General features: G+C 42.8%; 1 protein-coding gene and 1 non-coding gene across 2 annotated transcripts in view; both read left to right on the forward strand.

Moving 5' to 3' along the window:
* Positions 1–13510, forward strand: part of SCAPER (S-phase cyclin A associated protein in the ER) — a 125326-nt gene that overhangs the window by 38611 nt on the left and 73205 nt on the right. Inside the window, exons 18-22 of the mRNA XM_056865979.1 lie at positions 54–135; positions 839–991; positions 1580–1687; positions 6726–6862; positions 12758–12823. Of these exons, the coding sequence (XP_056721957.1) occupies positions 54–135; positions 839–991; positions 1580–1687; positions 6726–6862; positions 12758–12823 (546 nt within the window). The remainder of the gene's footprint in view (positions 1–53; positions 136–838; positions 992–1579; positions 1688–6725; positions 6863–12757; positions 12824–13510) is intronic.
* On the forward strand, positions 3835–3908 carry TRNAL-GAG (transfer RNA leucine (anticodon GAG)). Its single transcript has one exon. It is a non-coding gene; the product is annotated as a tRNA-Leu (tRNA).

Below are 13510 nucleotides of genomic sequence, written 5' to 3' on the forward strand. Positions count from 1 at the left end.
GAATAAAACAACATTAATTAATTAACTTGAAATCAACCTTCTTCTTTCGGTAGAGATCGAGAGGAGAGGCTCGCTGCTCTGACCGCAGCCCAACAGGAAGCCATGGAAGAACTGCAGAAGAAGATTCAGCTGAAGGTTAGACGGAGATACAATAGACTATTATTTGAAGAATTCCTGCTATTTGCTTAATACTGAAGAAGTCATCCTGGGGAACCATTTTGGACCCATTTGGGTACCCTTGACTAGGGAGTTTTATGATTTTTTGCAAGCGTACCATTTCTGTGCCCTATGAGGAGAGACTTAGGGAGTTGGGTTTATTTAGTTTGGAGAAGAGAAGGTTGAGGGGAGACATGATAGCCATGTTTAAATATTTGATGGGCTGTCATGTTGATGAGGGAACTAGCTTGTTCTCTGTTGCTCCAGAGACTAGGACACAGAGTAATGGATTTAAACTAATAGAAAAGCGATTCCACCTAAACATTGGGAAGAACTTTCTGACGGTGAGGGCTGTTCAACGGTGGAATGTGCTGCCTCGGAGGGTGGTGGAGTCCCCTTCTTTGGAGGTCTTTAAGCAGAGGCTGGATGGCCATCTGTCGGGAGTGCTTTGATTGTGGGATCCTGCATGGCGGGGGGAGGGTTGGGGTCACTGGGGATGTGGGGGGAGGTAGTTGTTAATTTCCTGCATTGTGCAGGGGGTTGGACTAGATGGCCCTGGTGGTCCCGTCCAACTCTTATGATTCTAGTACTGTTACGGAATGTTAGCTCGAGGATAACAGTGTAGCGGTCCTGCTTTTCGTCACTTTTGTGTCCTCATTTGGGTTTTATCAATTGTACCCAGCACGATGAGAGCATACGGAGGCACATGGAGCAGATAGAGCAGAGAAAAGAAAAGGCTGCTGAACTGAGCAGCGGAAGACACGCAAATACCGACTATGCCCCGAAACTGACACCATACGAGCGAAAAAAGCAGTGTTCGTTGTGCAGTGTCTTGGTAAGTTTACTGTTACAGATGAAATTTGAGGGGTATTTGGTACTGTGCGACTCTGGAGATAAGCATAAAAATGTGAAACCAAATGCTGTGTGGTCGCAGGCCTCTGGCAACCCTGAAGGGTTTTCAAGGCAAGGGACGAACAGAGGTGGTTTTGCCATTGCCTGCCTCTGCATAGCAGCCCTGGACTCCTTGACTCCCATCCAGGTACTAATGCGGGCCGACCCTGCTTAGCTTCCAAGATCTGACGAGATCAGGCTAGTCTGGGCTATCCAGGTCAGGGCAGATAAATAGAGGTGGTTTGCCATTTCCTGTTTCTGCTTAGCAACCCTGGACTTCCTTGGTGGTCTCCCATCCAAGTACTAACCAGGGCCGACCCAGCTTAGCTTCCAAGATCTGGTGAGATCGGGCTAGCCTGTGCTGTCCATGCCATAGCCTTCCCTAATCACCATCTTTGGCAGCTGTTTTATTCATTCAGATATTTATTTATTTGACTGTAGCAAGCTGCGTGCAGACTTCTATAATAGATTGTGCTGTGTTTTTGTTTGTTTTCATTTCAAAATAATTTGCTCTCTCGATCCCTTTTTCCAGATTTCCTCGGAGGTCTATCTTTTCAGCCATATTAAAGGGAAAAAACACCAGCAGGCTGTGAGGGAGAATAGCAGCATCCAAGGACGGGAGCTTTCAGATGAAGAAGTGGTATGTACTTAAAAAAAATATATTACCCCCCGCGCCTTCTTTGTGGCTTCAGGGTGTTATCTAAAAATACAATGGGCTGATATTTTTTATCCTGTGCATAGGACAATATTTGCCTCCATTTCCAAATAAAGCATTAATCATAGAATCATAGAACTCATAGAATCATAGAGTTGGAAGGGGCCATGCAGGCCATCTAGTCCAACCCCCTGCTCAGTTCAGGATCAGCCTAGAGCATCCCTGACAAGTGTCTGTCCAGCCTCTGCTTGAAGACTGCCAGTGAAGGGGAGCTCGCCGCCTCCCTAGGTAGCCGATTCCACTGTCGAACAACTCTTAATTGTAAAAAAAAATTAACAACTCGGATACTTTTAATTTTACCTGTGTTCTTGAAAATTGCTATGTACGAGTAAGGTTCCCGCTTGTCTCCATTCCATTTTATTTTTAATCAATGGAGATACCTGCGGTGAACACACTTAAAGTTATTACTTGTCATTTCTGATGTCTTTATATTAAATGGCCCTTTTCGTTCGACGTATAAGATTTTATTTATACCACCTCTGACCTAATAAAACCTCACCTTTGGCCTTCTGCACTTGACACTTCAGATAACGTACACTTGATCTTTGACACGTTTTGTTTTGAGCTCAGAGGAAATAATAGCTGCTTGTCTGGAAGGAACGCTCCGCTGAATAGAAATCTCAACCGAAGGTTTTCTTCTTTTCTCTTTTTTAAGCTGCCGCTGGTTACTGGAAAATCCTGTTGGCAAAAATTTATCTATATTGACTTCATTTCCCCCCCCCCCCAAGTTTTTATTCAAATTTTCCAGTATTATACAAATAAACATACTAACATCCATTCACAAACACACAATATGTGCCATCTTTCTGGGAGTATACTTTACATTAATCGTGAAAATCTTACTAATCATGTGTTTAACCAAAGTTCAGCTTAGTTCCTTTATCATTATTCCAACTGCTTCCCAAACTATACTCATACTTAATGTTTAGTACTATATTGACTTCATTTTGCAGACGGCCTTCTCTCTGAGACTCAAGGTGGATTACACAATTAAAAATAAAGAATGCTTCATTTGACATTGAAGAAGTTATCCTTAAAAACATAACCATTTATCAAATTTGATAAACTGCCAGCAATTTATCAAAAAAAAAAAAAAAAAAAAACAGAATCGGCAAGTATTATAAAAATCCCCAACTATCCACCTAAAATAATTGGAATGCAGCCCCACCAGCAGCGAAAAACATAACTTTGTAGAGCGCAGAAGTTCTGTCAAAATCAGCATCTTAATGAATGAATGAATGAGATTGCACTTTGTGTAAAAAATGAAGTTCTAATGGAGAGGCTGATTAAAGTAACTGATCTAAATGAAAGGCTCAACAATCTAATTCGTCTCGATAAAAATCAATCCACCTTGGCCTCCTGGACACATGAACTTTACCTCAGCAGGAATTGTGTGAGGAAAAGGTCGCGCAGACAAATAATTGTTTCTCCGTCACAGCTTTTCGCTGATTGTGAAAGCAGGACTTTGTTCTCGTGCCCCAGAGAAAGCTCCTTCTGGAAGGATCTCGTTTGATGAGCGTTGAAGACAGCCAATTGGCTAGTTCTTACTCTGTCATTTTGTTAAAAGGTAAAAGGTGTGCGAGCACCGGGTCATTCCTGACCCATGAGGTAACGTCACATCACGACGTTGACTGGGCAGACTATGTTTACGGGGTGGTTTTGCCACTGCCTTCTCCAGCCCAAGACCGCATTTGTCTTTTTAGCAACTGCATCATTTTAAAAATATACCGTATAGGAGAGCTCTAATGACTGCTAGTATGAGAAGAAGTGGTTTTGAAATTGCATTCGATTTGATGCACCTGTTTAAACTGTTGGAACTGAATGCCATTCGTTCTACCACGTCGCCATCAGTTCTGGCACACCTCTGTCTCTTAACCCAGCGTTGGAGATATTGACTTGCCTCCAGGGATGCGCAAGCTCAGCTCCATTTGCACAAGATCGTCTGCAACACCCAGCACTTGCCTCCAGTTTCAGGGTACTGTCGTAACACCCCGAAATTTGTTGCACAAGATCTTGCGCAGGCAGAAGCACAACTGCGGTTACAATAGGTTTGACTTGTTGCGTTATTTGGCGGAGGGGCCTGGCTCAGTGGTAGAGCATCTGCTTGAGATGCAGAAGGTCCCAGGTTCAATCCCTGGCATCTCCAGTTAAAAGGTTCAGGTAGCAGGTGACAGGAAATACCTTGATCTGGGACCCTAGCTGAGTGGTAGAGCATTTGCTTGGCATGCAGGATATCCCAGGTTCAATCCTCAACATCTCCAGTTTAAAAGTACCAGGCAGTAGGTGACATGAAAGACCTCCATCTGAGACCCTGGAGAGCTGCTGCCAGTCTGAGTAGACAATACTAACCTTGATGGACCAAGGGTCTGATGGACCAAAACTCTGATAAGGGAGTTTCATGTGTTCATGTGATTTAGCGGTAAACTCATTGCTTGAGTTTCTTCCCGCAAGGCAATTGGAGTGGAGGATTTCATTACGATGAAGGTAACTCTGTTGAAGAGCCCGTGGCACAGAGTGGTAAGCTGCAGTACTGCAGTCAAAGCTCTGCTCATGACCTGAATTTGATCCTGACGGAAGTCGGCTTCATGTAGTTGGCTGAAGGTTGACTCAACCTTCCATCCTTCCAAGGTCAGTAAAATGAGCACATAGCTTGCCGCCGTAAAATCTGGACGACTAGGGAAGGCAATGGCACACCACCCCGTAAAAAAGTCAGTCTACTAAACGTTATGATGTGATGTCACCCCATGGGTCAGTAATGACCCAGCGCTTGCACTGGAGACTACCTTTAACTTTTTACCTCTGTTTGGGTTCCAGTCATTTCTCTTCACTGGAGAGTAGTCAGCAAGTGAAGCTTTCCCCTCAAACAATTTTTTTTGCATAAGTAAGATTAAAGCAGTTCACAGAAGATCGTTCTGCCATAAGGCCCAGAAATGCTTACACACAATATTCTGTTCATGGGTATTTATCTTCATTAAATTACCAACTGGCATTCAGTGGTTCGCAGCATTAAACTCTTGTGAATTGAGCAAATTATATCACCTCCTGCAAATATTAGAAACGTAGTTGTCCGGGGCATAGCACAGTGTGGCAAAGTCTTTGTAGTGTCCTCTTGACATGTGATACCTTCCCGAGCTCCCGGTTGAACCTCTTTTTCGCACATTAGATACCAGACCTGGCCCCTGTGCTAATCCTACGCTTTGATCTGTTCTTTGGGGAAGTGACAAGCGAGTCATGATGCAACGTGTTATTACTCTCGTTTTATTCCGGTGCGTTCCAAGGATGAAGCTTGAGATTAATCTGAAAGCCGAGACCTCTGAGAAACCTCTTTTTTGCGCGGGCGTCTGAGTCGATATGCGTGGCGGGCTCTGTAGCCAATGCCGTGTTCCGCCTAGCGAAAGTTAAGGCCTCTTTATCCCCCTCCCCTTGAAGAAAGGTGAATGAATGAATGTGTTGGATTCTTATCGTTGCTGATAAAGATGTCTGTAAAATCTCAGATTAGATCAGACAAGGCATTTGAGGCGCGAGAGTCTCTGCCTCATTCATAATTCCCAACTAACAGAGAGAGAGTGTTTACCCCGCCTCGATGTAGGGGGATGAAGTGTCACCTTATATTTAAAGGCACATGAGGGGGTACCTTTCAGAAGGGTAGATTAAAGTCTCCTTCCTTCAGCTATCAGAAGAAATATTGCATAGTTGGTAACGCCAGTAAGCGCAGTCAAAGTTTGGCAAGCGAGTGGAACAACATATATTTTTGTTGCTAGTTCTCTCGTAGGTGACCGGGGTCTCAAACAGGGACTGGAACAGCAGGACTCGGGTACCCTTTGTTCTCTGGACCGACATGGTGACGGTGTGGTTAGAGCGTCAGGCTAGGATCTCGGAGACCCAGGTTCAAATCCCCACATTGCTGTGGGTGACCGTGGGCCAGTCAGTTTTCTCGGCCTAACCTGCTTCACGAGGTTGTTGCAAGGGTAAAATGGAGGAGAGGAGAACGATGTTGCAGGCTGCTTTAGTTCCCAACAAGGGAGAAAAGTGGAATATAAGACATTTATATAAATAAAGATGGCCCTATGCTGAAGGATGGAGCTGCCTGGCCCGTTGTTTCTGTTGCACTGCAGCTCCACTGGTGCAGCAGGACACGGGGTGGTATTGCAGCAACCAACACAGCATAGGTCAGGGGATACAAGGGGCCAATAGGGTTACGTCAGCTACGGTAAAACTGCGGTGGCCTGGCTCCTCCATCTGAGCGACTTCACCTCCAGGTCCCAATGGAGCCGTTTCCAGATTGTCCATCCCCACCGAACACAAGTGTATATGTAAGCAAATCACATGACTTTCCCAACCCCAAGATCCCCCCAAGGTGACCGACATTGGACAGTTATTGGAATATTGACTTTCTAGCCCCACCCTTGAAAATACAACATTTCCGTGTCAGGTGGAGGTTTTACAATTATTACTTGAATTGTGTAGAATTTCGTGGCCTATCTTTTTGCATCGTTTTGCTTTGCTGACATTATTGAGAATATGTCTTTATTATTATCATATTATTGACAAAATATCTTTAGTTGGTTGCTATTCCTTTATTTACTGTTTTAAAGATAAAAATGGTGTGGTTTTTATACTGTTTTAGTGTATTTTATTTTAATGTTTACCCACCTTGGGTCTTGAGTTCCTCAGGAGAAAGGCGGGCATGTAAATAATTTAAATAAAATTACAAGTGATGCTTCTAAGTTTTTTTTTATTTTGCTGCCATTTGTCTTGATGCGGATGGATCATTGCTGCAACTTTTAAATTTTCCATGTTTTGGCTGCTACTTTTAAAATTCTTGTTAAATGTGCTTTAGATTGCCTTGATACATTTTTTTAAAAATCAAGAGCAGTAAGCCACTTATGGTTTCTTTGAGGCAGAGGTAGCTTCATAGATGTAGATAAAATAAAATAAGCCGTTTCTTCCCTGCTTTCCTCAGGAGCACCTGTCATTAAAGAAATACATTGTGGATATCATAGTTGAAAGCTCGGTCCCCACAGAGCCCTCAAAAGATGGTGAGGAGCGCCAGAAAACGAAAAAGAAAGCCAAGAAACTGAAGGCACGAATGAGTTCAAGGTAGCGTAAATATTCGGGGGTTTTTTCTTTTCCTTTGTCCTTCGCCGGAAAGAAGGGGGGGAAAAGCTATGAAAATCTTATTTGAAGGGAAAAAAAACTTTAAAGTTATTTGCTTTAGGAACATCTTTGAAAATAACACCGATGCGCCTAATTTATGGCCACTTTCTCTGATTGAGGAAGAAAACGGAGTATTGATCGGGAGCCCCCGCTTTCACCTGTTAAGAGCTTTCCCCGTAATTGGATGCCAGAGCCCTGCCAAAACTGTAGCCTCTTCTCGCATACAATGGTATGTTTAAGTATGTGTAAACCAGGCCTATTTTTCTTCCGAGCTATTGATTTTTGAAATGAAGTATCAAAGAAAATCAATAGTAATCAACAAATAGAAGCCCGGGCGGCTGGCGCGTCAAATCCCCCGGCTGGCTTTAATCAATTTTGTTGCCTGCCACGCAACATGGCGAAAGTTAGAAATATCTTGGAACGGAAAGTGAGTTGTCAGACCTGCCGTTTATCACGGGGCCGAAAATGTGACATCTTGCAGATCATACACACAACGAGGGGCATCGCTCTGACACGGAGCTGCGGCACATGTCTCGGTCCCGCAGCGTCCCCCAATGGAGGTTATCAGCGCTCCAGTGTAATTTGTCATTGATACTGTTGTTCTTCAAATGACTTCCTATTCACAGAATTCCTTTCACTTGAAATTAATTACGAGCAATGAAATATTATTGTTGCTGTCGTTAATGAGCAAAGGGCTGGGTGCCCAACCAGCTTGATAACTTTATTGTTTTTTTAAAAGTTTTTATAATTTTTTTGTCAACACAACACATAACAAAATACACAACACATATACTTAATACAACACTATTTTCATACTAAGACAAGACCATATTCTACCCATATTCGGGGCAAGTCTACAATCTAGTCATCTTAGCTACTAATATTCTTAGAGCTTATTATACATATAAAGTATAAAATATAGGTAAACCAAGCAGAGAGGGGTGGGAAAGACTAAATATATATTCAAGGTTATTAGTATACAGATTACATTATTTATTGTAGTATAATATCATATAGATATCATAGGCATTATATTAAAGTGTTATTAAAATGCTGTAGGAAGCTTGGCTATATTCTCTATATTATATTATTGAATTGTATTATCCGTCTTAAGATAACTTTATTGTTATGGTTTCAGTTGTTGCTATATTGTAAAAGTTGTGTTTGTGCAGCCAATATCCTCCTCACCTTTTTCATTTACATCCAGTCCTTCCTTTAATTCTGTCTCCGCATCTGGCATTGCAAATAGGCTCACTGTCTAGCCTGCGTCATTGCTAAAATTGTGCACCAACTTTTAGATACGTTAGCATGTTAGTAAAGGTTTGCTGTTGCAGGGCGGTATTAAAGTCGGCATCCCTGGGCATATTTACATTCCAGAGGATTTTGCTGCCTAAAGAAAAAAGCTACTGTGGAGGGGTGCGTGGGGGGGGGGGGAATGATGTTTTGGAATAAATAATAGTTTGGGGGCCTGCAAGGAACTCCCATGAGACAAAGAACTGGGAACATCCCCCAACTCAAACCTCACTTCCCACATAGGATCAGCAATTAGGAGCTCGGGCTAATTTCTTAATTACTCTGTTTCCCTTTTCTTTAGCGAATGCAAAAGCACTTTGCTGGCCTGTTGATTCTGAAAAGCAGTGAGCATGCTTGTTCCTCATCAGGATGTTTGGGGGAGCTTTTTTAGATTTACAAACTATAATATTTTTCTACATCCCTGAGGAGCCCTCCCCCCCACACCTGAGTATGTAGTATCCCACACCTCGTTTGTTTTGCGGTGACAGAGATGGGTACTCAGATACCAACTTTGCTGTGAGTTGGAATGGTTAACCCTTGGTGTTACATGTATTTTGCATAGGTCGTCCCAGCAGTCTTTACGATGGCCCTGTACGATGGCACTCATTAGCCCATTGCTGCTGATGGAGGTCTGTGCCGGAGAGAGCCTTGCTGAGCCCACCTACTGAGTTTGTGGTCAAGATGGGATTTGAACCGGCGACCGCCCAGCTCATCATTTAGGCATGCTACCCCAGCTTATCGATCCTTTTCATTTTTAGTTTCCATGACTAGTCAGATTGTTCTTAGGGGCCTGTTTATTTTGAGCAGAAAATGTAGTTTATATGGCAACGTACAGTCAAATCCCCATTCCTAGATTGTTCTTCCAAAGGAGTTACCATATAGGACATTGGCTGGTTTCTTATTACTCTGTTCAGCCAAAGTGGAAGACCTTCTTCAAGCCTAAGGAGATTTCCTCCGATGGAAGTGATTCATTCTCCGGCAGAAGAGCCGCTTCAGTCGGAGGAACTCTTCTGAGGTGGAGGTAAGGCGTCCAGCTTGGCTGGGCAACATAGTAGGATACTAGCCATTAGATTTTCGAGATTCACATATGGCTTTTCTGCCTTAGCATTTAATGCTGCCAGAAGTCATGTTAAATATTGTGGAGACTAAGGAGGTGTTTGCCCATACCCCAATCAGTTAAGGAAGTTATAATAAATACAACATTACGTCTCACATTTCAGTTTGAAGTCCTGCCTGTTATTACGCTATCTGTCATGTTCCTGAGAAATTGTCTAAATTCTTCGATCAGGAAGTAGTTGGAGATTGCTCCTTTGGTCGCTAGCTAGAGTTTAGGTTTAAAGGCGTTAATTAGTCGAGGGCATGTAAAAGGTCAGAGAGCAAAACCGCACTCTTAATCCATCTGAGCATTTTAAGTTTGGAAGAAGGTTATCTGTGTTGCTCGTTTCAAACTTGTCTAAATCAGTCCTACACCTTTAATTTTAATGCCCCGAATGCAAGACTTCCCTAGCTCAAGAACTCAAAAATGTGTAACCGCTTTTCAGTAATGAGAAAATTGTGAAATATGAAAATTGCCCCAAAAAAGCTTCTAAACACACTCAAAAGGGTTTTTATTGCCGGGCAAGTTGTTAGATCTTAAATCAAAATTGAACCACGAAAGTGGCAGAGGTGAAGGAAGGGACACACTGTAATCAGTAAGATTATCTGTTCTCTTAAAGAAATTTCCTTGCTCTTATTAATAATATTTATAACCCTAAGCCATTAAAGCAGGTGCTGCCTCCACTGATATATAGCAAAGTAAATGATTCCATATTAACATGTATGTGATGCTATCAAAATAGCCCTGCGAATGGCACATAGCAGACTGGTGGCCGGTGAGAAGTAAATTATTATAAATGGAAGACACATGTCTCGGCGCTGATGGAATTGCTTGTTTTGTTTGCCAGTGGATCTTCTAACTTGGCAAGCGAGTGCATATTAAACTCCTCGCTTTCCAAAAATGGCTGTAAGTTTTAGTTCAAGTGAGGAGTTTCATTTGTATTGCTTTTTTCATTGTCTAGGAAGAGTATTTAGAAATGGACTCACCTTTTTAAAAAATACGAATTGAAGATAAAGAGATAGGAAACAGTCGTCTGTAGAATCAGCCCCCCTAAAAAAAAAATCCTGGACCGAACAAGTCTCCTTTTCAAAAGTGAGTGTGAAATCCTGATGTTGGATAGGAAACTGGCGCTACATAGGCGAAGACAGAGCTTGTGACGAGTGTCTCAGGTTAGCCAACAAACGGCGGGTGGCGTACCATCCGACCCGTCAAAGGAAAACGATGAGCTATATCGGAACGGTAATTAAGGAAGGAAAGATAGCCCGGGGCATGTACCTTGGCAGAGGGTAAATATTTGCAGAATGTACAGAAAGCTACTTCGGGGCGCCGTCTTTGTGCAAACTTGAAAACCGACTTCCGTGCTTGCCATTCTGATGTCTCTTTCTGAATCCTTCCTTTCTCCTCTTAAATAAAGTTCAAGCTTTTCATCCCGGGCTTAAGAGCTTTTCATATTTCTGCCTCTCCCTGCTCAGCCACCAGTGTCTGTCTGTCTGGTACACCTAGAATGTAGAAGAGTAAATAAGTGTCATTCTGTTCCCCCTGCATAACTTCAAAGGAAGAAGTCTTCAGGGAACACTAACCACTATGTAATTAGGACTTTTAAAGCCGTAGCTCTGTATCGATCAAAAATATTGCTGCGGCTCCTTCTCTCATCCGGGTTTCTTGAGATAATGTGTTCTGAAGTTTGGCACTTTTGAGTTTGTAGCATGGATTCACAGACCCAACAATTCAACAACCCAAGAACTATTTTGAAGATGAAAACAAAACATTTTTTGCTGCAGTCCCCTGCTGAGTTTTGTTTGCTTGGCATGACTGACAGTGATGAGAATATAGTATTTTTTAACGGAATTGGCTTCTTACCTTTCATTGTAGAGCTCCATGGGCAAGAATTAAGCATGTCAGGTTCAGTGCATCAGCAAGGTATCTTCCGAGCTTAGTTTTGCCAAATCCGTTCAACATTGATGCGTTGTTTCACTGGATGGACGGGTAGTGGTTATCGTCTTTTGGCCCCAGTTGATTCCAGGCCCAGTTAAGCAGCGTCAAAGAAACATTGTCTCTGTCTCCAGCATGTTGGCCCGTAGCCAACACAAACTCGAATACTTTTTAATTGTCTGGACAAGTTTGTACAGCCAACTTCTGCTCGAGTTTCCGTAAAGCGAAGCAGCCATCCGTAGGTGGTCTTCTGTGGCTGCGTGCAGAAAATTCGAGAGATACGTAAATTAATAGTACTCGGTCATAAAATGTGCATGAGACCAGAATGAGTAGAGGTCTCCAGTGCTGCTCTAGGAATTTCTCCACCTACCGCCCTACCTTCATATTTAAAATTCCTCACAACTCCCAGCCATAGGCAAGTTTTTATGCTCGCCAGACTGAATGTCCTTCCAACAGCTCAATCGAGCGGTCGGTTTGATAAAATCCCAATTTCAGATAGGCTATGTGTCTGTGCATCAGGAGCAATTGAGACAATAGATCACCTTCTGTTATTTTGTGATGTATAGGCTACACCCAGGGCCACCTGGATCGCACCCATTTTATCAAGATATCATCTTCCTGTTGACTCTTGGGTGGTCCCATTTCTGTTGGGTGATGCTGACCCAGAAATAACCAAATGTGTGACGAAATATCTGCTAATAATAGTTTCCTTAAAGGCATGACAAGGTTAAACTATTGTTAACTAGTGATATTATTATTATTGTAGTTACAGTTTTGCTTGTAGTAACTAATTTTTTGGTTATTGTGATTTTAATTTTAAAGCATTTCAAGTATTTTAAGAATTTAAAGTCATTTTGTTAACATTATGTTATCTTATGCACGTTGTGCCCAAGACCTTTGGTCAGATGAGCCTGAAATAAAAGGAAAGGAATGAATAGGGGTTGCGTCTTATTCCATTGGTACGAACGGGTCCTTTGGGCCGCAAGGAGCCTTCCTCCAACGCAAGAGCATTTTGCGGCGGTGGGAGTCTCCTTGTGCCGACCCAGCGCACCAGCAGAACGTGCTAATAAATAGCGAGCCCTTTCTCTTGATTGATCATGATGGAATCAGCACCAGCTTTGGGAGATGTTTTCATATCAAACACTTTATACTACCGGCTGTTGTTGAGGCCTCTGGTCATTACATAAGCTTGTTCCATCGAAGAGGAACCAAATCTGTCTCCAGCATCTGTAACTGATGAGGTCAATGAAGCCAAACTGCCCTAAAATTAATCATGTTTTCTTAAACATCTGGGGGGTTGGCTTCTACAACCTTTCCGTTGTCCCTCCAGGTCAACCTGTTGGCCTCTGTGTGAAACAGGATGCTGGACTAGATGGACCCCTGGTCTGGTCCGGCAGGGCTCTTATGTTCTCACGAAGAGACTTCTTTGTCATTTAATGTGTCATATATACAGGTCAAAATAATCCAGAGTCACAGAGTTTGTGTAAATAGTAAACCATATTTGTTTTTCTCTTTAGGGCCAAGGAGTATGAGAGCATCGTGGAAGCCAAAAGCACCTCCTGTGACTCCCCATACAAAGCAAAGTGAGCATGTGACATTTACAATTTGGTGTAGAATACTTCGTTTAAAATGGTGTTGGTAGGTTGTACATCTCTCAGAAGGTAATAGACCTGCGGGATGAGCAGGATTATGAGGGCAAATGTATGCAATGCGCAATGTTTTTAGTATATAGTGTGTGGTTTTTTCCTTTTCCAGCAATTTTGTAATATTGCACTAATACCTTACGAACGTTTTAGAACAAGTAAACCGTGTTGCTCTGTAGTAGGAAGCTAGATTTTAGTCCAGTGGCACCTTAGAGACTTAACAAGATTTTTGAGGTATGAGTTTTCGAGAGCTTTGACTCTCAAAAGCTCATTCCTCGAAAATCTTGCTGGTTTCTAAGATGCTACTGAAATCTAGCTATAACACACATATAATTTAAAGAAAAAGCCACCAGATTGACCATGATACCTAGTCTAAGAGTACGCTGTGGAAAGAAAGGAAAGGTACTCGTTCAGGGGCTCAGGAGCTGCATGTGTCTCTTTGGAGCACTGTTCCCACTATGACCATTGCCCCGTGTTCCAGGAAAGTGGGCAACGTCCTTGCCCAGTGGGGCTTGTGGCAGGTGGTTCCCTCCTTGAAACAGCTGCCATCGGAGAAACGGGTAAGCAGCAAGCTTCCCACAGGTTTAGCTCACGTGCCAGGGATGGAACTCAACATAACTCATTTGG

Source organism: Euleptes europaea, chromosome 20 (assembly GCF_029931775.1).
Source record: "Euleptes europaea isolate rEulEur1 chromosome 20, rEulEur1.hap1, whole genome shotgun sequence".
In the NCBI taxonomy this organism is placed as follows: Eukaryota; Metazoa; Chordata; class Lepidosauria; order Squamata; family Sphaerodactylidae; genus Euleptes; species Euleptes europaea.